General features: G+C 41.6%; 3 protein-coding genes across 8 annotated transcripts; 2 read left to right on the forward strand and 1 right to left on the reverse strand.

Moving 5' to 3' along the window:
• Positions 1-361: 361 nt before the first annotated feature.
• Positions 362-3,857, forward strand: LOC118358350 (transmembrane emp24 domain-containing protein 2-like). 2 transcript variants are annotated; one of them, XM_052478807.1, is made up of 5 exons: positions 362-785; positions 1,242-1,434; positions 1,757-1,777; positions 2,567-2,674; positions 2,841-3,857. In XM_052478807.1, the coding sequence occupies exons 1-5, from the start codon at positions 606-608 to the stop codon at positions 2,963-2,965; spliced, it is 627 nt and encodes a 208-aa protein (XP_052334767.1). In that variant the 5' UTR covers positions 362-605; the 3' UTR covers positions 2,966-3,857. The 2 variants fall into 2 exon arrangements, with proteins under 2 accessions (XP_052334767.1, XP_035591972.1); XM_035736079.2 differs by lacking the exon at positions 1,757-1,777 and having other exon boundaries at positions 370-785.
• LOC118358349 (translation initiation factor eIF-2B subunit alpha-like) lies at positions 2,958-9,425 on the reverse strand. The gene is made up of 10 exons (XM_035736078.2): positions 9,169-9,425; positions 9,001-9,066; positions 8,678-8,779; positions 8,342-8,478; positions 8,031-8,147; positions 7,803-7,915; positions 7,628-7,696; positions 4,567-4,642; positions 4,345-4,470; positions 2,958-4,256 (listed from the first exon to the last, which is right to left on the reverse strand). Exons 2-10 carry the CDS (start codon positions 9,011-9,013, stop codon positions 4,101-4,103), a joined length of 909 nt encoding a protein of 302 aa, XP_035591971.1. The 5' UTR covers positions 9,014-9,066; positions 9,169-9,425; the 3' UTR covers positions 2,958-4,100.
• A 10,985-nt stretch (positions 9,426-20,410) lies between these two features.
• On the forward strand, positions 20,411-25,753 carry LOC118358351 (rab5 GDP/GTP exchange factor-like). 5 transcript variants are annotated; one of them, XM_035736081.2, is made up of 10 exons: positions 20,411-20,468; positions 21,085-21,142; positions 22,238-22,419; positions 22,535-22,665; positions 22,843-22,994; positions 23,219-23,288; positions 23,506-23,641; positions 23,804-23,898; positions 24,065-24,321; positions 24,439-25,753. In XM_035736081.2, the coding sequence occupies exons 3-10, from the start codon at positions 22,262-22,264 to the stop codon at positions 24,862-24,864; spliced, it is 1,425 nt and encodes a 474-aa protein (XP_035591974.1). In that variant the 5' UTR covers positions 20,411-20,468; positions 21,085-21,142; positions 22,238-22,261; the 3' UTR covers positions 24,865-25,753. The 5 variants fall into 5 exon arrangements, with proteins under 5 accessions (XP_035591974.1, XP_035591978.1, XP_035591973.1 ...); XM_035736085.2 differs by lacking the exon at positions 20,411-20,468 and having other exon boundaries at positions 20,954-21,142; positions 24,065-24,118; positions 24,212-24,321; XM_035736084.2 differs by lacking the exons at positions 20,411-20,468; positions 21,085-21,142 and adding exons at positions 21,197-21,532; positions 21,628-21,730.
• The last annotated feature ends 18 nt before the right edge of the window (positions 25,754-25,771 follow it).

The following is a 25,771-nucleotide window of genomic DNA, read 5'->3' on the forward strand; positions in this document are numbered from 1 at the left end:
AGCACTGAGCTAGGCTGAAACACCTGCATTTTGGAGCTGCCTTACTCAAGAAAACAAAAATGAGACCATGTTTGTATACGGGTTTTATTAACTCAATGATATATACTTACTTTTGTTTACATTGTTTGCAAACTGATATGTGACACGTATTAATGGCAAAATAACATGCAAAACAGGCAAGTCCCCTCCAAAAAGACAAAACATATATAATAAGAGCCCCACCTGCACTGAATGACGGGTCGCCACTGACTCATTAGTCCAAAACAGTTGCATTACTAAAACGAGTTTATATTGGCCAAATTCAGGTAGGTCCCTCCCCATTTCGTTCTGTTTGCTTCCGTTTAAGAAACGTTTTGCAACCGAATCACCCTAATGAATACACCCAGGTCTTGGACCAGGGGCCTGAGGTCAATTTGAGTGGGCACAATCGATTGGCTTTTTGAACCTCGACGCGGCTCGTTTTCCCGTCTTTACGTGGCAGCATTTGCGAGGAAGTTGCGTCCCCCTTCTACTGCTGGCTCCCCCTCCGCAAGTCGGCGGCTGAGCGTTTTGTTCGCTAATCTATTTTTCACATAGCTAGACAGTAGCGAAAAACAACTGTAATCATGTTTACTCTCTCGGAGTGTATGGTCATTTTATCTATGTTATCCGCCACAGCGTCAGGTTACTTCGTAAGCATCGACGCTCATGCAGAAGAGTGTTTCTTTGAACGAGTCAACTCTGGTACCAAGATGGGCCTCATGTTTGAGGTGGCCGAAGGAGGTTTCCTGGACATCGATGTGGAGGTAAAGGTCGGAGTTGTGAAAGGTGCCCTCTTTCTTAATCTTATTGTGGGGAAAGCCCCCCCCCCCCACGTTAGCTAGCTTTGGCAAATCATGGGCCTAACTAGCGAAACAGTAACAATGTAGTTAAGTAGCTAGCTAACGTCGTTCTCCTAGATAGCTATGCTTCCAAACGTCCCTCATTGTGCCATATGGCTAGCGAGCAAGCTTTATACCTAGCTACGTTCGTTAGCTCAACTCTCTTGGTTGACTGACAGTGCGAGATTATCTAAGAAAAAATATCAGGAGCCAAGGGATGATTTCATGTTAGGGCTATTGATCATATCTGAGTTTGTACTGATGGTGGTGTTGTGGAGCATTTATTTCTAATGCTGTTTAGTCAACATGGGTAACTAGCTACCTTTTATGCCTAATGTTTAATAGATTGTCAATGACTATATAGATATTTTTCATTTGCAGATCACTGGTCCAGATGGGAAGCAGATTTACAAAGGAGATCGAGAATCCAGTGGGAAGTACTCGGTGGCTGCCCATATGGATGGCACATACAAGTTTTGCTTCAGCAATAAGATGTCCACCATGACACCCAAGATCGTCATGTTCACCATTGACATTGGAGAGGCCCCCAAGGGAGACGGCATGGAGACAGAAGGTAAACTGGGGTGAAGAGGCAGCAATGGGCATCAGGGTTCAATGCTGAGTGTGCACCTAATAAAAATATTTCAGGTAATAAAGCAAGACTGTTAATTTTTTTCTAGGCACACTGGTGCTTCTAAATTAAAATTCCAAATTGCACAGCAAAATATTTAGGCACACATTCAAGTAAAATGGTTGCACTGTAGAGCTCTGGTCACACTGACTGATTGCGAATATAATCTCACCGTATATTTGTAGGTTCTCTGGAAGACTTTCCTCCATATTCCTTCTTCCTTCATATTCATCCTTTTCTCATTCTGCTCTCCACCCTCCATCAGGTGGTGGAGACACCTGGGACGGTAGGTTAACACTATTGCATGAGGTCAGAGATGGTCATTCTTCAATGCCCTTGGAGAAAATGGACTCTTCTCTGTGGTGTTGCTTACCCCAAGTACTGAATTACAAAATTAACAGAGTGAATTTAAATAATACCATTTTCATAGTTAGTCTTATTAATTGCCTGGGTTGTGCTGTTTTATTTTGCTTTATGGACACTCATTTGCTGCCTGGCAATGACTTGAGATGGATTTAGGAATTTATACCCCCCTCCACTTCTGCCATATGGGCATTCAGGAAACAAATTGGGTCAATTACTTTTGCCCTCGGTTTTTCAAGTGTTGGTTGGTCAGTTTCAATTATACATCTTGTATCAAATCCGTACACTTGTGTCCAGTCAATGCAGCAGTTTGCACAGCACTACCAGCTCAAATGGTGCCTTTAGTTTTATGTTAATCCAAGTTTGCTTTGTTACAGATGTTATTTAATGTTAGACCCACTAAAAACAGCTTAAATGACTTAAATGTATCTGACAATGTATTTGTAAGGTTCATGTAAATATATTAAGTTTTTGCACAATGGGTACACCCAAGCTTTGGTAGAGATATGGAGACCAGTTTACTGGACAAACATTTCCTGCACAACCTTTTATTGCGTACGTCATTACATCACTTTGAACAGCATCTACAATAAACCTAACCTTGATGTGAGTTGTACCTGATTTGCTTGGATGTGCCTGTACTTGTTGGGGTTTCTTTAACTCTGCAAAATGTTGTATGCTGTACTAGTTAATTTTCCATTCTTGTTCACAGCCCACCAGAACAAGCTGGAAGAGATGATTAATGAGCTAGCAGTTGCCATGACCGCGGTAAAACACGAGCAGGAATACATGGAGGTCCGAGAGAGGATACACAGAGCAAGTAAGCTACTTCAATAACAACCATGTATAGTGTGCTATTTCCATAGAAAATTAATAACATACGGAAGGAACTAACCTCTTATCTCAAACTGCATAGCATTTGTCAAGAACACCCAACAGTGGCAGTAGTGGTTTAATGTACTGTCCTGTGTTTTCCTCCCCTCCAGTTAATGACAACACAAACAGCCGAGTGGTGCTTTGGTCCTTCTTTGAAGCTCTTGTGCTGGTAGCCATGACCCTTGGACAGATCTACTACCTGAAGAGATTTTTCGAAGTGCGGAGAGTTGTGTAAAACATTTTATTTTTCCCAAAAAGTATTTACCATTCACTTGAGCTATTAGCCACACCATACTTCAAAATTGGAAATCAAACATCTGAAAACTTTTGTCCAATCTCCTGTTTTTCTGTTTGTGTACTTCAGGCCATGTTACATATGCATGTTTTTCCACTTGTGGAAAACTGTCTTCGCATTGACTCCTCAGACTTTGACATCAATAGCACTGAAGAGGGTATTATTCATTTTTGATCAAGGAAGGTTTGAGTATTTGCACATTCAAAGCCACCGCCCCAGAACGCTGGATGTCATTTTCTCATCTTATAGTTGTGGATAGAATGAGTAGGTGGTGGAAATATTTTTGCTTTACATAGTCGTACCATCATCCAGAGCGACAGTAAGTGCATACATTTTTTTTTTATATTGGTCTGCAATGGGAATCAAACCCGCAACCCTGCTGTTGCAAGCGCCATGCTCTACCAACTGAGCCACAATGGACACATTCCAAGCCCAGTGTTGTATTTGATCTGTTATTCTTTCCAAATGTTTGTTAGACAACTGTTCAGCTTTTTTTTAGGGAGTTCTTGATAAACATACTTTTTAACACTTCCTGTGCCAATCAGTCACAGTATGCACATTTTAATGGTAAAAATACAAAGTAATGGCATATACTTTGTAGTAATGATTCTACCTTTTGGGGCAAGGGCAGTACAAAACACCTTGGTATGGGATCTGAGCTGTTGCCAGTTTAAGTAGTCACTTGAGCATTTCTATTTATCAAATGAGGACAATTTCCTACAGACTTCTTAGTTTATTTTGGGTACAGAGGGTGAATAATCTGAGCCAACAGACCTGAGAGAGCTCAGACAAACTAAGTCCTGTTCATAATAAAGTCCCCTTTTCCTTTTGAGATTTTGATTACTTCTAATTTGCAATAAGTTACACAGTACGCCGCTATGATTGCTGGTTTTTAAAGTCTGGTATGGGTCAGAAGAACCTTTCAAACTCCAGTAAAACAAGTAGGGGGTAAATAGTCACAAGTGTTTAAAGCAGATTCCCTGGGGGATTGACATTTTTAATGAAATGCGTATTGAAAGGTGACTTGTTGAAATGGATGCACTTGATGGGGTTGTGTCAGTATTCTAGTGGTGGTTTACAAGTACAGCTTAATAAGTTCATCACTGACTGCTGAAGGAGTGAGGACCCCCAGGTCTGTGAAAAGAAGTGTAATCAGCGATGGTGGTGTGTAGTCAATCATGGGGTGTTCTTCTGCTAGGTCTTCCACTGCCTTTAGTGTGTCTGCTTTATACTGAGAGAGCAAAGTGAGACCACTAGTTAGGACATCAAATAACTACAGAAATATCACTGGCCAATTGATCATATCTTGGTCCTATTACCTTAAATCGTTCTGGGACATCTTGCTGATTTAGAGGGTAGAGTCGGACGAATTTGAAGCTTTCTGCCACAACGTAGAAAGGCTTGTTGTGAGCCTTTGAGCACACAGCCAGTTGATAGGTGCCAATCTGTCATGTGAATTGCATGCAGAATAAAGGGTAATGTCATCCAAGGACATCAACATAAGACTGCCTGAATGGTGTGTTACCCAATTCATAATATACCTTGTTGATAATACCACCACTTTCCACCACTCCCTCTGCACCCACAATCACCAGGTCCACCTTTTCCATGATATACCTTTAACAAAAAACAGTACTGTAATAAAATACAGATTTCACTGACTGCTTTGTTAATTTAGGCTACCTGTACAAATCCAAAAGGTGGGTATAGGTAAAACATGGTATTTACAGGACCTTCAGAGAGTATTCATACCCCTTGATTTATTCCACATTGTGTTACAGCCTGAATTCAAAATAGATTCTCACCCATTCCCTCACACAAATGAGAAAGTCAAAACATGTTTTTAGAAATGTCTGCAAATGTATTGAATATGAAACAGAAATATTTCATAAGCTGAAAAATATTAATGCAACAATTTCAAAAATTATACTGATTTACAATTCATAGACGGAAATCAGTCATTTGAAATAAATAAATTAGGCCTTAATCTATGGATTTCACAGATATGCTGGGCAGTGGTGCAGCCATGGGTGGGAGTGGGCCCACCCACTGGGGAGCCAGGCCCAGCCAATTAGTTTTCCCCCCACAAAAGGGCTTTATTACCGACAGAAATAGTCCTCAGCACTTTTGTTCAGCATACATAAGCAATGTTCCCTCACTTTTTTCAGCACTAAGCAAAGGTCTGCTGAGCGCAAACTTTAACTTTGAAAATGCTTTGCAACTTCCAGCACGCGTTTACTGTGAACACTGAGGCTGAACCTTCTTTAAGTTACAGTTAAGTCGCCAAGTAGGCTACTGTGGCTATTTGATCATAATGTAGGCCTACCATCAAACACAATGGAAAATGCATCCCATAACAATTTAACATGGAAATAGCTGTTCCATCATTCAGCTTACAGTAGCAGCCAATGTTGGCCTACATTCCATGATTCATTTTATTTTAAACATGCATCTGTTTAACCACTTGTCTTTCAGACAAGGAGGTGACTGAAAAAAAAGTTGATGCAAGAAACCATTTTACAAAATAAAATGCATTATTATTCCCCTACCATTAGAGAATCAGACAAATTATGCTACTTAGCTTATTCAAGCATGTCTCAAAACTGCCCATTTTACTTTTGAGCTTTTCAAAGATGTCTAGAGATGTACATGTTTTGTGCTCTTGTAGGAAGCAATCACTACCCTATTGCTGACTACAAATTATCTATAACTGGGCTAATAACTCACTCACGAGCAAAGGATATTAACTAAATGTGCACGCGTGGCTACATTCAAAACAAGCACATCTACAACAGCTCATGCTGTAAACAGTCCAGTTCAAAGTAAATGGCACAGATCCATATATGGCAATGGTATTTTTGCATATAGGCCTAGTGCAGCTCTGATTGGTTATGCCGCACCGGTCTGCGTATATAGTACGGGCGGAGTCGTGCATGTCAATGCAATAGAATCCTATTCCGATGTATTCTGCCTAAAACAAAATCTCTTGCATAGTTAGTTTTGTTTCAGTATGTTGCATTGAAAGTGGCTAATTGTGTCGATTCGATCCCAATTGCCACAGTAAAGGGAAACATTGAGTGTTAACTAACAGGGGGAAAAGTTAAGTTCAATCTCGTGCTTCTCTCCATGGGCTGATATTTCTTCTGCAGGGCTGTCCCAGGGTGGAGCTGCGCAGCAGTCTCGGGGTCTACTGCGTACGCACCTTAGATGGTACATAAATATTCACACCAGAGTCAATACTTTTGCAGCGATTATAGCTTTGCGTCATCTTGGGTATGTCTATCAGCTTTGCACATCTGGATTTGGGCATTTTCTCAAGCTCTGTTAAGTTAGATAGGGAGTGGTCCCATTGACAAGTCTTTTTACACATTGTCAATGGGATTCAAGTCTGGGCTTTGGCTGGGCCACTCAAGGACTTTCACATTCTTGTTCTGAAGCCATTCCAGCGTTGCTTTGACCGTAAGCTTGGGATCATTCTGTCAGAGGCCGTTTGTACGCTGAATCAGGTTCTCATCAAGGAAGTATTTGGCTCCATTAATTTTTCCCTCTATCCTTACCAGTCTCTGCCGCTGAAAAGCATCCACATAGCATGTTGCTGCCGCCACAATGCTTCACGGTAGGGATGCTGTTAACCAGGCCCAGCTTATCACCCATCTTTCTCCAGACGTAGCGCTTCTGCATTCAGGCCAAAAAAGTAATATTTTTAGTCTCATTACACCACAGAATCATTTGCCTTATGATCTCAGTCTTTCACATGCCTTTTTGTAAACTCCAGGCATGCTATCACGTGCCTTTTTCTCATGAGTGGCTTCCGCCTGGCCACTCTCCAATAAAGCCCAGATTGGTAAAGTACTGTAGAGACTTGTCCTTCTGGCAGGTTCTCTGATCTCAGCCAAGGACTCTGTAGTTCTGTCAGAGTAGTCATTGGGTTCTTGGTCACCTCCCTGACCAAGGTCCTTCTTACCCGGTTTGGTCGGACGGCCAGCTCTGGGTAGTTCCATATTTGTTTTTCAATTTCCAAATTATGGAGACCACTGTGCTCTTGGAAACCTTTAACGCTATATACATTTTAATACCCTTCCCCAGATAGAATTGTGATGAGGCATATATCTCGGAGATCTACGGACAGTTCCTTGACTTCATGGTCTAGTTTCTGCTTTGACATGCACTGTCAACTGTGGGACATTATATAGACAGATGTGTTTCTCTCTAAAACATGTCCAAATAATTTAATTGGCCACAGGTGTATTCCAATCAAGTTGTAGTGACATTACAAGGATGATCAAAGGCAATTGGATACACCCAAGCTCAATTTGGAGTGTGAATATTTATGTAAATTAGATATCTGTATTTACATTTTCAATAAATTAGCAAACATTTCTATGAACATGTTTTCACTATCATTATTGGGTATTGTGTGTAGATGGGTGAGAAACTATTTCAATGTAATTAATTTTGAATTCAGGCTGTAACAACAAAATGTGGAATAAGTAAAGGGGTATGACTCCTTTCTGAAGGCACTGTATGGTTTTTTGAAGAAACATGGTGTGATTGAGCTGGGCTTTCATTTCATGTATCAACTGAAATGGTTTAGATATTTACCCCACTGCAGCATCAAGAACCACTGTGACCGGAATGTTTAGATTCTGTAATTTGTCAGCCATTTGTCGTCTGGAAAGAGAAAAGAGTACACTTGTGAATAGTCTTTCAAGTTCCTCTTTAGGGCTTGCTTACTTAGTTTGACAGACATATACATGTGTTTGTGTTGACCACACACCCTGCAGAATCTGGTTGTGACTCAGTGACATAGACAGTGAAGCGTTTCTTGTCAGCTGCTGCACTCTCCAGTACCTTAAGAACCACCCGGGAGGAGGAGTGTGTCAGTATTTTCTGTGAATGACAATAGAGAACAGTGTTTGTTAGAGGCAGAATCACCATGAGTGTCCCAGTGGAGCAGGTTTTGGAATAATCATTCAAATAAAAAAAAATCAACAGAAATACTTACAGCACCATCCTTGATAAAGGTATGGCAGAGTTTTGCTACTTTACTCCTAGAAAGGGAGATTTTCTTAAGAAAGAGCTCTCCTCTCTCTACCATCACTTTCTTGCATTGAGAGAGATCCTGTTTGGGTGACAAAGAAAACACTTAATATTTCTGAAAATGGCATCTTAAATCATGATGGTATGCTGGACAACTCAAGCTACTCTCACGTATTGAATACATGTTATATCACTTTAAAAAGTGGGCTCGGAGTGTTTAAGAGTAGCCTTGGCGTTACAGTGAGGAGGATAGGTGAGGGCTCTCTCTCTACTCACAGGGTGCTCCAGCGATGTGAGGCTGATGAAGCGGAGGAACAGTTCGCCACCAGACGAGACAGCCACAGAGGAGTCTGCCTCCTCCAGACACCTGATGGTCTGGGTCAGGTTCTCTCTCAAGCCCAGGATGGTCTCACCTGCTCAGGGACATAAAGCATAAGCCAATCAATACCACAACTTGTCTGTTTGCTAATAATTTGTAAATTGAGTGCCAACTTTTTCAGCAGTGATGAAAATATTTTGATTTCAGTAATCAGACAAAAAGCCTTCTGATTCACTAGATATCAGTATAACAAGTGGAGAGTATAAAAGTTAAAAAATAAAATAAAATCTGACTTTGGTCTCTTTTGAGGAACTCCAGGAGAGTGCGGATAGCTGCCACAGCAGAGGGAACCTCAGGGTCCTGTCTCACTTGTGTCCTGAAGTACTCCACCAGCTCTGAAAGGAAATTGCCATGGGCAAGTCAAAGTCAAATGGAAACACATTATACTTGATTACACTCACTAAAAACCTTATTCTTTATTTAGCGTTGTATGGATAGTGTTGTGAATGTATGGAAACAACCCCCATGAAAGCAACTATAAGATCATGCAGAAATATATGGCCATATGGGACTAGCATGTCTACTCATCAAGTTCATCAATGAGACTTCAACTCACCATCTTTGTCCATTCTGTCAAACAAGTCGACACCTCAACAAAAGCAGGAAGCAGGCCAGATGACACCTTTGAACAGATTAAACTTTAGGCAGCTAACCTAGTAAATGCCAGAAGGATTATTGTTGACAAATAACGTAGCTACGCTAGCTAACTACCATGTAACGTTACCTTGCTCGAGCTGATGAAACAGCACGTTTTTCCTCCTGACGCGGATGACGCTATTTCAAGAGTTGCTTCTTATGTTTTGGACTGAGAACAGACAGTCATTGATTTGTGTAAAATGAAATATTTGTATTTGCTAATTCTGTCACTCTTACAGCTACATATTTTTAGGTAAACGTTTGCTAATTTTTGGCATGATGTAGCTAATGTCGCAATTTGATGACGTATAACTCAGTTATCCTTGGTGAAATTCGTTTCTCATGGCCCCGGAGTGTTGTCATTTTAGACCATTCCATTGGTGATTAAGATAAATCCATTCACCAGGTGCACCTGGCCATGCAACGTTGTATTGTTATTTTTTGTGCTGGGCTTTAATTTTGGCACGCTAGAATGTAATTTAACTAGCTAGCTGTTTGTGTTAGGGGTGGCTTCGGGAATAAATAAATAAAGCATAATTTCAAACAATAATTCTGATTTTTAAACATTGGGAGTGTACCATGTATCTAGTTAAAACAATTGCTTACAATCTTGCATTGAATTAGTTTTATGTAGGAATTAAATGGCTACTATAGCTGGCTAGCTATAATTTAGCTAGCTAACGTTACCTAGCAATCAGTAACGTTGGTCTACTACAGTTTATCACTGATATCACATGAATGCATGATGAATAGGCATAACAGTTCATTATAGTCATAACAATAGCCACCTGTTTTGGCTGTTAAGCTAACTTCTGTGGTTTTCTGGAGAGGATGATGTCAGTCTTCTGGTCATTGTTGTGGATGCAAATCTCATATGGTGGGGCCAGCAAGCTAATAGAGAACCCCAGATATTTAACTAGTATTTTTCTCTGTGCAAATATCTACAGAGCTAGCCTCCACTTCAAAGAGCCAGTTAGACTGAAATTTGCTTGATTGTCTTTCTCCTTCCCTTAGTGCACCCTGTCCAAGTGTCTGGATGCTGTCATGGTGATGAGTAACGCCCTCCTAGTCATGACTAGGACCAACAAGCTGGCTATAATTGCCAGCCATTGTCAGGAAAGATAATCAACCTTGTCACTTGTTAGTAAATACACAGAAAATGTCTAAATGATGGTTTCCATCCAGTGATAGTATGTTCCAATCTAATAACAAATATCTCTTCCTCGTCATATGCTGCAGTCATTTTCTGTATCCCTGTGAACTTTAGAAGTCTGGAGATGGTAATGGGGACATCAATGCATCAACAGATGGGGATGGCAAGTATGAGCTCTTGTCAGTTGCCAATGACCTCATGTTATTAAGTAAGTGCAGCATAATCTTCCTTAGTTTGATTAATCAGGCTGTAATAAACAATGAATTGGTATATACAGCCAGACACTAATGGCCTCAAAATCATGTAAATGTTCCTTACAAGCCTGAATGTTGAATAAAATTGCATTTAAACATACTCTACTGGTTGTCTGTACGGTTTGTACATCAGCTGCAGGGCCATCACTGAAGAAATGAAGATGTTGCACAGCAGGGTACTGGTGTTTTATTTATTTATTTCACCTTTATTTAACCAGGTAGGCTAGTTGAGAACAAGTTCTCATTTGCAACTGCGACCTGGCCAAGATAAAGTGTAGCAATTCGACACATACAACAACACAGAGTTACACATGGAATAAACAAAACATACAGTCAATAATACAGTAGAACAAAAGAAAACAAAAAGTCTATATACAGTTAGTGCAAATGAGGTAAGTTAAGGAAATAAATAGGCCATGGTGGCAAAGTAATTACAATATAGCAATTAAACACTGGAATGGTAGATCGGCAGAAGGTGAATGTGCAGGTAGAGATACTCGGGTGCAAAGGAGCAAAATAAATAAATACCAGTATGGGGATGAGGTAGGTAGATAGATGGGCTGTTTACAGATGGACTATGTACAGGTGCAGTGTTCTGTAAGCTGCTTTGACAGCTGGTGCTTAAAGCTAGTGAGGGAGATGTGAGTCTCCAGCTTCAGAGGTTTTTGCAATTTGTTCCAGTCATGGGCAGCAGAGAACTGGAAGGAAAGATGACCAAAGGAGGAATTGGCTTTGGGCGTGACCAGTGAGATATACCTGCTGGAGCGCATACTACGAGTGGGTGCTGCTATGGTGACCAGTGAGCTGAGATAAGGCGGGGCTTTACCTAGCAGAGACTTGTAGATAACCTGTAGCCAGTGGGTTTGGCGACGAGTATGAAGCGATGGCCAACCAACGATAGTGTGCAGGTCGCAATGGTGGGTAGTGTATGGGGCTTTGGTGACAAAACGGATGGCACTGTGATAGACTGCATCCAGTTTGTTGAGTAGAGTGTTGGAGGCTATTTTATAGATGACATCACCGAAGTCGAGGATCGGTAGGATGGTCAGTTTTACGAGGGTATGTTTGGCAGCATGGGTGAAGGATGTTTTGTTGCGATATAGGAAGCCGATTCTAGATTTAATTTTGGATTGGAGATGCTTAATGTGAGTCTGGAAGGAGAGTTTACAGTCTAACCAGACACCCAGGTATTTGTAGTTGTCCACGTATTCTAAGTCAGAGCCGTCCAGAGTAGTGATGCTGGACAGGCGAGCAGGTGCGGGCAGCGATCGACTGAAAAGCATGCATTTAGTTTTACTTGCATTTAAGAGCAGTTGGAGGCCACGGAAGGAGAGTTGTATGGCATTGAAGCTCGTCTGGAGGTTAGTTAACACAGTGTCCAAGGAGGGGCCAGAAGTATACAGAATGGTGTTGTCTGCGTAGAGGTGGATGAGAGAATCACCAGCAGCAAGAGCAACATCATTGATGTATATAGAAAGAGAGTCTGCCCGAGAATTGAACCCTGTGGCACACCCATTGAGACTGTCAGAGGTCCGGACAACAGTCCCTCCGATTTGACACACTGAACTCTATCAGAGAAGTAGTTGGTGAACCAGGTGAGGCAATCATTTGAGAAACCAAGGCTGTCGAGTCTTCCAATAAGAATGTTGTGATTGACAGAGTCGAAAGCCTTGGCCAGGTCGATAAATACGGCTGCACAGTAATGTCTCTTATCGATGGCGGTTATGATGTCATTTAGAACCTTGAGCGTGGCTGAGATGCACCCAGCTCTGAAACCATATTGCATAGCGGAAAAGGTATAGTGGGATTCGAAGTGGTCAGTAATCTGTCATATATGTCCAGGATGGGGTCTATGTGAGCCCATACGGCTGCTGGTCATGCCTTCTGCTGGGTGAGATGGTGCAGAAGGAGATGGGGGGCTCCTCTGCCACACCGAGGACACCAGTGTGGAACATTACTTGCTTGTGTGACCCCCCCCCCCCGAACTGACTGGTTCTCTGAAGCATACTTGTAAGTGTAGATAGAGTCTGTAGAGCCTTTGCTTTTCAGCAGCACCTCATTTCACCATATCTATCAAAAGGAAAGCCATATTATGTGATTACAATATTGAAACAGTAATAAAATGCTAATAAGTATTTTTTAAATATAATTGTTGAGGGTTTATAAAATATTTTGTTGAGAAAAAAAGTTTGGTGTTATTGATTGTCACTGGCGTTATCGTCATGTCACTGCTGTTACCGGCAAGAACAGTAACACCAGTGTGGGATTCTGTGTTTTACATTATAGCCATTACCATGTATATGATTAAATATTGTCTGATGTTGGCTGTGTGAAGTATCTGCATTTGTGCACTTGAGCATCATCATGAGATTAAACAACTGCTAGCTACATCTACTTGCCTGTTTGTGTGTGTGACAAGAACTGAGTAACATGGTGTGACCTGCATGTTGCAAAACTGTAGATAACAGCCCAGCAGATGCTTTGTCCTTGTGTTTGTATGTGACAATATTGAGCACATGGTGTGACTTGCTATATCTTACAAAGTTGTGGTTAATCAGGTATAGGGAGGGGTGGTCATCACGAGGTTTAACTGAGATGGAAAAATACTGAACAACACAATAGCAGGAACTGAGTACCTGTTATAACTAGGGGGTGATACCAGAACAGTGAGAATCTATACATCGACAGAGGGTGGACTCCAAGAAGCGCCAAGAGGCGGGGACCAGCCTGAGCGCCTGCGATAGGCTGAGCAAGTCTAAACCACGCTCAGCATCTACTGTGATAGGCTAACAGACGGGTTGGAACTATGTCTATCACAGTATATGAACAGCTGTTTTCTTACATCCTGTCAGTTCCCTGTTCTGCCCTGCGTGGTATTACAGTGAGCCCGTATATACGAAAGTTGCATTTGCCATTTATTGCTTAGCTAATAAAATTAAATAGAGTACAATCAGTGACTCAGTGTTATAACTTGTTCTGATACCAGATTTCGAATTGACGCAACCCTAACAATTTAATTGTTAGAATAGTATAGCGACAAATTTGGCGACTTGATAAGGTTGCTCCAGCAACTTTTCGTTGATTTCGCAACTTCCCTGTTTGTTTGTGTGTGCCTGCTCTGCAGTCTGCTCCCTCCCCGCAGCTGCTGCCGGTGTGCACCAACGATACAGTGCCTTCGGAAAGTATTCAGACCCCTTGACTTTTTCCACATTTTGTCTCAGCCTTATTCAAAAATTGATTAAAAAATACAAATCCTCAGCAATCTACACACAATACCCCATAATGACAAAGTGAAAACAGTTTTTTAAAACCTTTCTGCAAATTTAACCTTTTTGGGATAAGGGGGCAACATTTTCACTTTTGGATGAATAGCGTGCCCAGACTGAACTGCCTCCTATTCTTTCCCAGATGCTAATATATGCACATTATTATTAGTATTGGATAGAAAACACTCGGAAGTTTCTAAAACTGTTTGAATGTTGTCTGTGTGTATAACATAATTCATATGGCAGGCAAAAACCTGAGAAGAAATCCAAACAGGAAGTGAGAAATCGATTTTCAAAACAGTGCCTATTGAAATCCCAGCAAGATATTAATGAGGATGCACTTCCTAGCGCTTCCACTAGATGTCACCATCTTTAGAAACTGGTTTGAGGATTCTACTATAAAGGAGGGACTCATAATAGCTCTTTGAGTGAGTGGTCTGGCAGAGAGCCTCGGTCTCCCGACCGAGTTTGCTCTCATTCCAATGCTTTTTTTCAGACAATGACATTCTCTGGTTGGAACATTATTGATGATTTATGTTTAAAACATCCTAAAGATTGATTGCATACATAATTTTACTTGTTTCTACGGACTGTAACGGAACTTTGAGTTTTTGTCTGAAGTAAGTGCTCGCGCCTCATGAAGATGGATTACTGGGCTGAACACGCATGGCTAAATGATGGAACTTTATGGAACAAATCAGTCATTTATTGTCGAACTGGGACTCCTGGGAGTGCCTTCTGATGAAGATCATCAAAGGTAAGGGAATATTTATAGTGTTTTTTCTAGGTTCTGTTGACGCTAAAATGGTGGATATTCCTCTGGCTGTTTTGGGTTCTAAGCACCGTTCTCAGATTATGCTTTTTTCATAAAGTTTTTCAAAAACTGACACAGCAGCTGAATAGAGAATAAGTCTGTCTATCTTTAATTCTGTGAATAAGACTTGCATCTTTTATCAATGTTTATTATGAGTATTTCTGCAAAATCACCGAATGTTTTGGAATCAAAACATTACTGCACGTAACGCTCCAATGTAAACTGAGATTTTTGGATATAAATATGCACATTATCGAACAAAACATACATGTATTGTGTAACATGATGTCTTATGAGTGTCATCTGATGAAGATCATCAAAGGTTAGTGATTAATTTTATCTATATTTCTGCTTTTTGTGACTCCTATCTTTGGCTGGAAAATGCTGTGTGTGTTTTTGAGACTTGACTCTGACCTAACATAATCATATGTTGTGCTTTAGCTGTAAAGCATTTTTTAAATTGGACACGATGGGTAGATTGAAAGATAAACATCTTGTTATTTTCTGTATTGGACTTGTTAATGTGTGAAAGTTACATATTTCTAAAAAATATTTTTGAATTTCGCGCTGCCTTTTCAGCGGAATGTTGTCGAGGGGTTCCGCCTGCCCTAGATTAAGGAGAGAAAAAAAAAACGTATTTACATAAGTATTCAGATCCTTTGCTATGAGACTCCATATTTAACTCAGATGCATCCTGTTTCCATTGATCATCCTTGAGATGTTTCTACAACTTGATTGGAGTCCACCTGTGGTAAATTCAATTGATTGGACATGATTTGGAAAGACACTCAAATCAAGATTTAATGTTAATGCGAACGTAGTGAAATGCTTGTGCTTCTAGTTGCTTGTGCTTCTAGTGCAATAATATCTAACAATTCCTCAACAACTACCTAATACACACAAATCTAAAGGTATATGGATGAGCGATGGCCGAGCGGCATAGGCAATGTGCAGTAGATGGTATAAAATCAGTATATACAAACTGTTTGCGGGCTTTCTTGTGCATCATCTTTAGAAGAGGCTTCCTTCTGGGACGACAGCCATGCAGACCAATTTGATGCAGTGTACGGCGTATGGTCTGAGCACTGACGGGCTGACACCCCCACCCCTTCAACCTCTGCAGCAATGCTGGCAGCACTCATACGTCTATTTCCCAAAGACAACCTCTGGTTATGAAGCTGAGCATGTGCACTCAACTTCTTTGGTCGACCATGGCGAGGCCTGTTCTGAGTGGAACCTGTCCAGTTAAACCGCTGTATGGTCTTGGCCACCGTGCTGCAGCTTAGTTTCAGGGTCTTTGCAATCTTCTTATAGCCCAGGCCATCTTTATGTAGAGCAACAATTATTTTTTTCAGATCCTCAGAGAGTTCTTTGCCATGAGATGCCATGTTGAACTTCCAGTGACCAGTCAGTATGAGGGATTGTGAGAGCGACGACATGAAATTTAACACACCTGCTCCCCATTCACACCTGAGACCTTGTAACACTAACGAGTCACATGACACAGAGGAGGGAAAATGGCTAATTGGGCCCAATTTGGACATTTTCACTTAGGGGTGTACTCACTTTTGTTGCCAGCGGTTTAGACATTAATGGCTGTGTGTTGAGTTATTTTGAAGGGACAGCAAATTTACACTGTTATACAAGCTGTACACTCCCTACTTTACATTGTAGCAAAGTGTCATTTCTTCAGTGTTGTCACATGAAAAGATATACTCAAATATTTACAAAAATGTGAGGGGTGTACTCACTTTTGTGATATACTGTACATGTGATATGAGTAATGTAAGATATGTTAACATTGTTAGTGGCATTATTTAAAGTGGCATTGTTTAAAGTGACTGGTGATCTATTTATTAAAGTGTCCAGTGATTGGGTCTCAATGTAGGCAGCAGCCTCGCTGAGTTAGTGATTGCTGTTTAGCAGTCTGATGGCCTTGCGATAGATGCTGTTTTTCAATCTCTCGGTCCCAGCTTTGATGCACCTGTACTGACCTCGCCTTCTGGATGATAGGGGTGTGAACAGGCAGTGGCTCGGGTGGTTCTCGTCCTTCCTGTGACATTGGGTGCTGTAGGTGTCATGGAGGGCAGGAAGTTTGCCCCGGTGATATGTTGTGCAGACAGCACCATCCTCTGGAGAGCCTTGCGGTTGAGGGAGATGCAGTTGCTGTACCAGGCTGTGATACAGCCCGACAGGATGCTCTCGATTGTGCATCTGTAAAAGTTTGTGAGGGTTTTAGGTGACAAGCCTGAGGTTGAAGAGGCACTGTTGCGCCTTCTTCACCACACTGTCTGTATGGGTGGACCATTTCAGTTTGTCTGTGATGTGTACGCCCAGGAACTTTCCACCTTCCCACTGCTGTCCCTTTGTTTTGTTGACGTTGAGTGAGGTTGTTTTCCTGACACCACACTCCAAGTGCCCTCACCTCCTCCCTGTAGGCTGTCTCGTCATTGTTGGTGATCAGGCCCACTACTGCAAACTTAATGATAGATTTGGAGGAGTGCATGGCCACGCAGTTGTGGGTGAACAGGCAGTACAGGAGAGGGCTGAGCACACACCCTTGTGGGGTCCCAGTGTTGAGGGTCAGCGAAGTGGAGATGTTGTTTCCTGCCTTCACCACTTCGGGGCGGCCCCTCAGAAAGTCCAGGACCCAGTTGTGCAGGGCGGGGTTGAGACCCAGGGCCTCCAGCTTGATGATGAGCTTGGAGGGTACTATGATGTTGAATGCTGAGCTGTAGTCAATGAACAGTATTTTTACATGGGTATTATTTTTGTCCAGATGGGATAGGCCAGTGTGCAGTGTGATGGCGATTGCATCGTCTGTGGACCTGTTGGGACGGTATGCAAACTGAAGTGGGTCTAGGGTGGCCGGTAAGGTGGCGGTGATTTGACTAGCCTCTCAAATCACTTAATGATGACAGAAGTGAGTGCTACGGGGCGGTAGTCATGTAGTTCAGTTACCTTTGCCTTCTTGGGTACAGGAACAATGGTATCCATCTTAATGCATGTGGGGACAACAGACTGGGATAGGGAGTGTTTGAATATGTCCGTAAACACACCAGCCAGCTGGTCTGCGTATGCTCTGAGGACGCGGCTAGGGATGCCGTCTGGGCCAGCAGCCTTGCGAAGGTTAACAAGTTTAAATGTTTTACTCAAGTCAGACACAGAGGAGAGGGGGGGACGCAGTCTTTGTTAGCGAGCTGGGACGCGGTGGCACTGTATTATCCTCAAGCGTGCAAAGGTGTTTAGTTGGTCTGGAAGCATGATGTCGGTGTCTGTGACGTGGCTGTTTTTGTAGTCCGTGATTTCCTGTAGACCCTGCCACATACAGTGGGGCAAAAAAAGTATTTACTGGTGTACTGGTTACCAATTGTGCAAGTTCTCCCACTTAAAAAGATGAGAGGCCTGTAGTTTTCATCATAGGTACACTTCAACTATGACAGACAAAATTTGAAAAAAAATCCAGAAAATCACATTGTATGATTTTTAATGAATTTATTGGCAAATTATGGTGGAAAATAAGTATTTGGTCAATAACAAAAGTTTATCTCAATACTTTGTTACGTTTTCTGTAAGTCTTCACAAGGTTTTCACACACTGTTGCTGGTATTTTGGCCCATTCCTCCATGCAGATCTCCTCTAGAGCAGTGATGTTTTGGGTCTGTTGCTGGGCTACACGGACTTTCAACTCCCTCCAAAGATTTTCTATGGGGTTGAGATCTGGAGACTGGCTAGGCCACTCCAGGACCTTGAAATGCTTCTTACGAAGCCACTCCTTCGTTGCCCGGGCAGTGTGTTTGGGATCATTGTCATGCTGAAAGACCCAGCCACGTTTCATCTTCAATGCCCTTGCTGATGGTAGGCTTTGTTACTTTGGTCCCAGCTCTCTGCAGGACATTCACTAGGTCCCCCCATGTGGTTCTGGGAGTTTTGCTCACCGTTCTTGTCATCATTTTGACCCCACGGGGTGAGATCTTGCGTGGAGCCCCAGATCGAGGGAGATTATCAGTGGTCTTGTATGTAGAGTACCAGCGATCTAGAGTATTAGCACAGCGCGTCTTGCAATCAAATCCAACTTTATTTGTCACGTGTTCGAATACAACACGTATAGACTTTACCGTGAAACGCTTACTTACAAGCCCTTAACCAACAGTGCAGTTCAAGAATAGTTAAGAAAATATTTACCAAGTAGACGACAACAAAAAGTAACACGTACAAGTGTTACAACAAGTACATGTAGGTGGGGGTGAAGTGACTATGCATAGATAATAAACAGGGAGTAGCAGCAGTGTACAAAAGGGAGTGGGGGGTGTCTATGTAAATTGCCCAGTAGCGATTTTATAGCTGTGCAGTGACGGTCCCCATCCAACCTGACAGAGCTTGAGAGGATCTGCAGAGAAGAATGGGAGAATCTCCCCAAATACAGGTGTGCCAAGCTTGTAGCATCATACCCAAGAAGACTCAATGCTGAAATCGCTGCCAAAGGTGTATCAACAAAGGACTAAGGGTCTGAATACTTATGTACATTTCTAAACCAGTTTTTTTGCTAATAATTATGGGGTATTGTGTGTAGATTGGGGGTGGTGGGCATTTTAATCGATTTTAGAATAAGGCTGTAACATAACAAAATGTGGAAAAAGTCAAGGGGTCTGAATACTTTCCGAAGGCACTGTATACATTGTTGGTGTGCACCCATCAATTGCACCCCTAGCCCCGCCTCTCTTCGCTCTTCTCCCCTGCCTCTCTCCGCTCTAATAACAGAGAGGAAAAGGCAAAGCGAGAGTGATAAATGGGCCTGAAATGTCTTCTTCAGCAGATGGTGTTTATTTTTTTGTATTGAGGTTTTTTACAGAAATGTAGTGCGCATGCGCGTCATCTAGCGACAAATGGAGCAACCAACAGCTACTTTCCTTGAAAAATAGTTGGCAACACCGAGTGCTAGTGCCATGTGATTTTGTGCCATGTGATGTTGGGCCATATAAACCAGATGCTACCCGGATATAGACGGTCCATGAATTGGTGTATGCAGGCGTGAATGGATTGAAAACAATAGGGGTGGGGAGGGGGGCAGTGACTGAAAAAGAGTAATGATTACACCATATACAGTACAGTATGAAGATAGCATAAGTGGCCGGTGGCACTTTAATTGTGGAGGACGGGCTCATAGTAATGGATGGAACGGAATAAATGGAATGATATCGAACACATGGTTTCCATGCATTTGATACCATTCACTCCATTCCAGCCATTATTATGAGACTTCATCCCCTCAGCAGCCTCCTGTGGAAGATAGGCAGAAACTGCATTTCCCAATCGAAATCCCATATTACACTTGTAGGCGATGTCATGGCGAGGTTGGCTAGCTAAGCTCATACACAGAAACATTTAATCGTGCCGAACTGCTGGGCGTCAAATTAAAGGCACTCCCTTTGATATATAAAGTTGTTTTTGACAAATGAAAACGTGTCGGTTTGTCACTTTCACAAGAGGTTGGAGTAATAACATGTTCAACTACTTAAAGCTGCAATATGTAGCTGAGTTACAGATCTGTCATTCTTATTGAAAGCATGTCAATAAATCGGTAGAGTTATTAGTACACTATTTCTATGCTTCCCATTAAGTTTTGTTTTTGTATTTTACTTTCAGTTTTCTATACCAGCTGAAAATACTATATTTTTGGTTATGTAAAAAAATATTTCACAGCGGTTTAGATGGTACAATGATTCTCTACAGTCTACACTATACTTGCTTGTTTGACACACAAACTGAAATAAGGCAAACTATTAAACCAGGAAATGGGGGTGCGATTTCTGCATAGTGCACCTTTAAGGAAATGGGGTGTCTTCCAGCGGTAAGCCTAAGAATGCCAACTGTAGACAAAAGGTGGAGAGTGAAGTTGAGGTAGGTGCAACTGCGACAGCCAAAAGTCAGACAGTAGTGGTTTTCCAACAGCAAGGTTCAGATCAACATGGCAGTGTCAACACAGCTGCTACTGTTTATAAAAGTATTTCTGTATAAATGTCGAAATCAACTTTTCTATACCCCCATATCACACACTCACGAACTGAAAACATAACTTGTGTGTACAATGAATTGGTTGGAAATTAGGTCTCAAATATACATTTTACTTGTATCCCCTGTAGCTTTAGAATTGCAGGAAAGTTGGTACCGGTTTCAGTCATTTCTTTGACCATGTTCGCGTGGGTCAAACAAAAACACCCTAATGATTGTTTGACATAGTGCTTGCCACAATGCAGTTGGTGAGAAGCAACTTGAAGGCGATCTCATCAAAAACTGCATGACCTGATCACATGATTTGTGTAAAGTTAATGCAGTAGACATTTAGTCGCAAGTCAGACAATGTTTGAAAGACGTTGGTCAACTCTTGACAAAAGTGATCCGCTGGAAAGCGCCCAATATCACAGCACTGGCCATGGTTGACCAACATGGCTGACCTTTATCCCATCAAAAGAAGATTCATGTACATTCTACTATTCTAATTCTATGGGGTCATCAGACAGGCAGCTGATGACACGTCATCACGTCACATCGGTCAACCAAGTGAACCTGCCAAGGTAAGTATTTTTCTTGCTAGCTATCAAAAGTTGTTAGCTATAGTTACTAAAATCGAAGATTATCAACCATTTGGGTTTTGGTTATACGTCATTAAAATGTTTGCATGATATATAAGTAGCTAATTTATCTAGTCTTTTGGAGCCTTCTCGTACTAGCTAGTTAACGTTAGCACAACAAATTAGCTACCAGCTGTGAGCTCACCATTTAATTTCTTGGTTAGCTTTCTCTCAGTCTGTATTTATTATATGAATAGGTTTTGAATTTGGGCTATGTTAACCTTAAACTTTATAGCTGGAGTAGTGGTAACGTTAGGACAACTGCTGAAGTGCGACACATTATGTTATCTTACCAGGAATATGACTACTTTGCTGAACAATTTGTTTTGCTAAGTAAGGAATATGTTTTATTTTACTGTCAGAAAAGACGTCTGAATCAGTTAGTTGGTTTTAAAAACGCGTGTTTTTACATATTTCAACTGTATTAGGTTGAACAAAAACAGTCCTCGGGAAGCCAAAAGTTAAATGCAATTCAATTTCAACGTAACGTTACTGTGCCCGCGGACAGGACGGTTGGTCATTTTGACGAAGGTAATTTGAGACAAAATATCGACACTGGAAGTTGAAATGCAAATGTATTTAACTTCTAGATTCCTGCGGTCTGTTTTTGTGCAAAACAATACAATTGAAAGTAACGCTAATGTATCTACGTACACCTGCGTTGCTAAAAGTAGCTAAGAACCAGTGGCTGTGCTCGATTAAATGGCATCATGTTAGATATTTTATCTATCACTTACTGGTAATCTTTATTGTGAAAAAGGTTGATCTAGCTACTTGATCCTCGTTATATTACTCAGGGTTTCGATTGGATATAACTAACGTTACAACAATTTAGGATGTTCCACAAACAGAATTACAATTGGACAGTTAATTGGAGGACCACATTTTTAAGGGGGGGTGTTGACTCCAACTGCAACTATGCTATGTAACAAATCCATTTATTTCCACTACTGCCTTTGTATTTACATTCTTTCTTTATGTATTTTTGTCTATGAGTTGTTCAAAACAGTTAAACAATTGTCTTTGCTATGTCACCAGGTGGGAGTAAAAGAGTGCTGAAGTATGGCGGCGGAGCAGCAAAGAGGGATCCGAGTCACTCAAGCAGAGCTTCTCTGCAAGGATGCGTGTGGTTATTATGGCAACCCTGCATGGCAGGGATTTTGCTCCAAGTGCTGGCGAGAACGAACCCGTAAAGCAGAGGCGGACAGGCAGGAGACTGGGTAATGGGTTTTGTTGTCGTTCATAAATATTGACAAGACAAGTCCACCAGAGACTTATCAGGTCTTTTGATCTGGGAAATATTAAAATGTTTCCTTTGTTGTTCCCTGCTGTCAGGCCCCACAATGATGCAGGTTCTCCCCTCACCTTTTCTAAATTTGAGGAGAAGAAGAATATGGAGAAGGGTCGCAAAGTGAATACGATGAGGAGGCTCTTCTGGGGTGGACCGTCCCCTCCTAAACGCCCAGGTGATTCCCTCTGCACTTCCTCTGTTCAGTCATTGAAAACAGTTATGTCATTTCCACAACTGTATGAGTATTTTAATGTGCATTTCTTTGGGGTCTATAATCTGAAGTGATACAAAGCAAAAAATGTTTAGCCAACACCGTAATAGCGGTCTTATGAGAACCCCTATGCTCTTTCAGAGTCTTCAGAGGGCCAGGTGGCTATATTAAAAGCCTATCAGAGCATTGAGCCAGGGGATTTTACCAGCTTCCTGAAGCTGCTGAGGAACCCATCCTCTCAACGTCTGCAGTCCCGTTGCACTGCTTTCCTCAACACCATGGAGGCTTACCACGTAATGTGCTTCCTTCCTCTTTATCCACCACTCTTATCTCTGCAATTACTTTTCTCTTCCAACTTCTGTTTTTATGGCCCTCTCAACTGCCTTTTCTAATTGTCAAGTTCCGGTTCCTTTCCATTGCCTGCTTCTTGTGCTGCTTTTCTTTTACCTTGATATTTGAAGTTTGAATAATGCCTCTCTTATTTCATGTATTTATTGTATTTTCTTTCCTGCTGCAGGGCCTGCCAGTGCAGAAGCAATCTGACCTTGTTCAAGACTTTTACCAGAACATCGCTGTGCATTTCAGTAGTGAGTAATGAGGCCATTTAGCTGTTTCTGAGCTGCTGTGTGGGTTCCCATTTGATGTTAATTATTGTGGGCCTATGTTTGTTCACTTAACATATAGACAATACTTTTGTTCATCCTTGAATATCATTCTCATTACACAACATATTGCACTGAACACTTCACTCTATCCTATTCCCCAACTTCACATACTTGTTCACTGTGTCTGCTGTATTGGTAGGTCTTTCAGAGATTCAGGTCTCTCAGATGATGGAGCACATGGAGAAGCTGATCATGACGCGTCTGCACAAGTGGGTGTTCTGCCATGACAGCTGTGACGATGAAGTGAAAGACTTGGCACTCCAGAGGAGGATACGGTCAGACTGCCATGCATAACCTTGTCTAACATTCATACCAAACCCATTCCCCGTACCATGGGTCTCGGTGATGCTAGATAGACTATATTAGCAATGTTAATGACTAGTATTGTGATTCAACTTAGTTCAACATTGTTTTTAATATGAATTGAACTTTGACAGGTCCTTAAACTGGGTCACCCCCCACATGCTGAGGGTGCCTTTCCCTGACGAGCGGGCTGAGGTTGTCAGTGATCCCTTTTTGCCTGCTATAACAGGTGACTTATTTTAAAGGAAGACAGTGTTCCTTTATTTGGCTAAAAGATGACACCAGCAGCACTGAAATCTCATTATGAAGAAAGCCAAATGACTAGTTTGACTAAAACATTTCCAGACCTTTTCAAATTCCACCTGTGCACTAACTGTTACACTCACAATCCCCAGCCATAATCGAGATGGATGCCAAGCGTGCGCCACAGGACAAGCTTACATGCGTATGTAAGTGCAGTCAGAATGTCTTCCAGGCTCTCTCCACTTCCAATAGTGAGCCAGCAAATGCTGATGACTACCTGTCTGGCCTGATTTACGTAGTACTAAAGGCCAACCCACCCCGGCTTCACTCCAACATGCAGTATGTGATCCGCTTCGGCCTCCCTCACAGCCTGATGGCAGGAGAGAGTGGCTACTACTTCACCAATTTGGTGAGCTAATATGTACATGTGTACGGTACATTAGTTGATTGTAAATAGTCTTGAATGACTTGTGCTGAGATTACTACAGTCTGTTTTTGGTAATGTTATCGTTTTGTTTTAATGTAGTGTTGTGCAGTGGCCTTCATTGAGAAGCTGGATGGGCCAGCACTCAACCTAAGCCCAGTGGAGTTTGAGGGCTACATGCAGGGTCGCCGTGCTCCCTCAAAGAGGGGCAGTGAGAGGCAAAAGATGGCCAGGGAGACGCAAGACCAACTAGAGGACCTGAAGGGTCGACAGGAGAAGGTGGACCAAGGACTAAATGCCCTAAAAGAGCAGCTACAGCATTGGGTACAGTCTGTCAAGGCACAGATAGATGAGGTAACATTCCAGTCTGCTCTGACACAAGAAGAAATTAAAGCCCAGTCAGAGTTTTTGCAAAGCCATTCTGTCTCTACTCTAACACAGGCAGATGATGTCAAAGACCAGTCAGTGTTGTTGCTAGATGGTCAAGAGTCCAACAACAACACTTGTCTAACAGAGGCAGAGTGTTAGCCATATTAAGACTGGGGTACAGTGGGAAACCTTTTTACCCTGGTTCTTCATGCTTGTGTGAGCTTTGTGGGGTAAATATTAGTGAGTTGCAGGTGATTGGCTAAAATAAGTATTTATGTAGGACTATAGGAAGTAGCTTAATTGATAACAGAGGTACCAAATAAGGGCATACTTTTTTGGTTCGGCGGGATCCTCAAAAGAGAAACAGACCTCAACATTCCTTGATGCCAACTTTGCACACCAAAAGCACAACCTGATGACAAATGCCGATCTTGAAACCATTGTTAACACAAGCAATTATTTTTTGCTATTTGGTTTAACGGGTCACAAAGTGCTGTCATCTGTTTACATTCTTGACCTTGTTTAACGTTTCTAAGGTTCTCTTATTTGTTTGTACGTTACTCTCTTATCTACAAGAAATGTGCTCTTATATGCTGTCAGAGAAAAGCTATGTCTTGCACCCTGAAGTTTAAATATCAGGACAGTTGGACAATTATTTTTGTAATTTAGCACTTACTTGGGTAGTGAGCAGACTTACTATTGATTGCTGCTATCATATTTCTTAGATTACTCAATTAAGATAAACCCAAGTGCCTTTGCAAAAACTAGTAATGAAGATTGTGAATAAAATGTGAAACCTGTTATTGTAGAACCCTGTAAAGTAGAGGTGGCTCAGTCAAAGTAGAATACTTTATTTGAATGTTTGTGATTATGGATTACGTCTTACTTTCCAATATTAGACTGTTGAAGGTACAGTTACAATCCCTTGCATATACCTGTTCTTGTTTAAAAGCTGATTCTATTCCATGTAATCATTCTACTCATTAATAGCACTAACTTTTGTGAAGAACCTTGTTTACATGTTTTAAATAAAATTTTCTGAAGATCATGAAGAAATATTGTTAGT

Source organism: Oncorhynchus keta, chromosome 25 (genome assembly GCF_023373465.1).
Source record: "Oncorhynchus keta strain PuntledgeMale-10-30-2019 chromosome 25, Oket_V2, whole genome shotgun sequence".
Taxonomy (NCBI): domain Eukaryota; kingdom Metazoa; phylum Chordata; class Actinopteri; order Salmoniformes; family Salmonidae; genus Oncorhynchus; species Oncorhynchus keta.

Coding starts and splice junctions, on each gene's coding strand:
- LOC118358350 (XM_052478807.1), top strand. CDS start 606: ATGTTTACTCTCTCGGAGTGTATGGTCATTTTATCTATGTTATCCGCC. Junction 786..1,241: donor TCCTGGACATCGATGTGGAG/GTAAAGGTCGGA, acceptor TTTCATTTGCAG/ATCACTGGTCCAGATGGGAA. Junction 1,435..1,756: donor AGACGGCATGGAGACAGAAG/GTAAACTGGGGT, acceptor ACCCTCCATCAG/GTGGTGGAGACACCTGGGAC.
- LOC118358349 (XM_035736078.2), bottom strand. Junction 7,916..8,030: donor CCTTTATCAAGGATGGTGCT/GTAAGTATTTCT, acceptor TGTCATTCACAG/AAAATACTGACACACTCCTC. Junction 4,643..7,627: donor GTTCTTGATGCTGCAGTGGG/GTAAATATCTAA, acceptor TTTTTGTTAAAG/GTATATCATGGAAAAGGTGG.
- LOC118358351 (XM_035736081.2), top strand. CDS start 22,262: ATGGCGGCGGAGCAGCAAAGAGGGATCCGAGTCACTCAAGCAGAGCTT. Junction 22,995..23,218: donor ACACCATGGAGGCTTACCAC/GTAATGTGCTTC, acceptor TTCCTGCTGCAG/GGCCTGCCAGTGCAGAAGCA. Junction 23,642..23,803: donor GCACTCCAGAGGAGGATACG/GTCAGACTGCCA, acceptor GAACTTTGACAG/GTCCTTAAACTGGGTCACCC.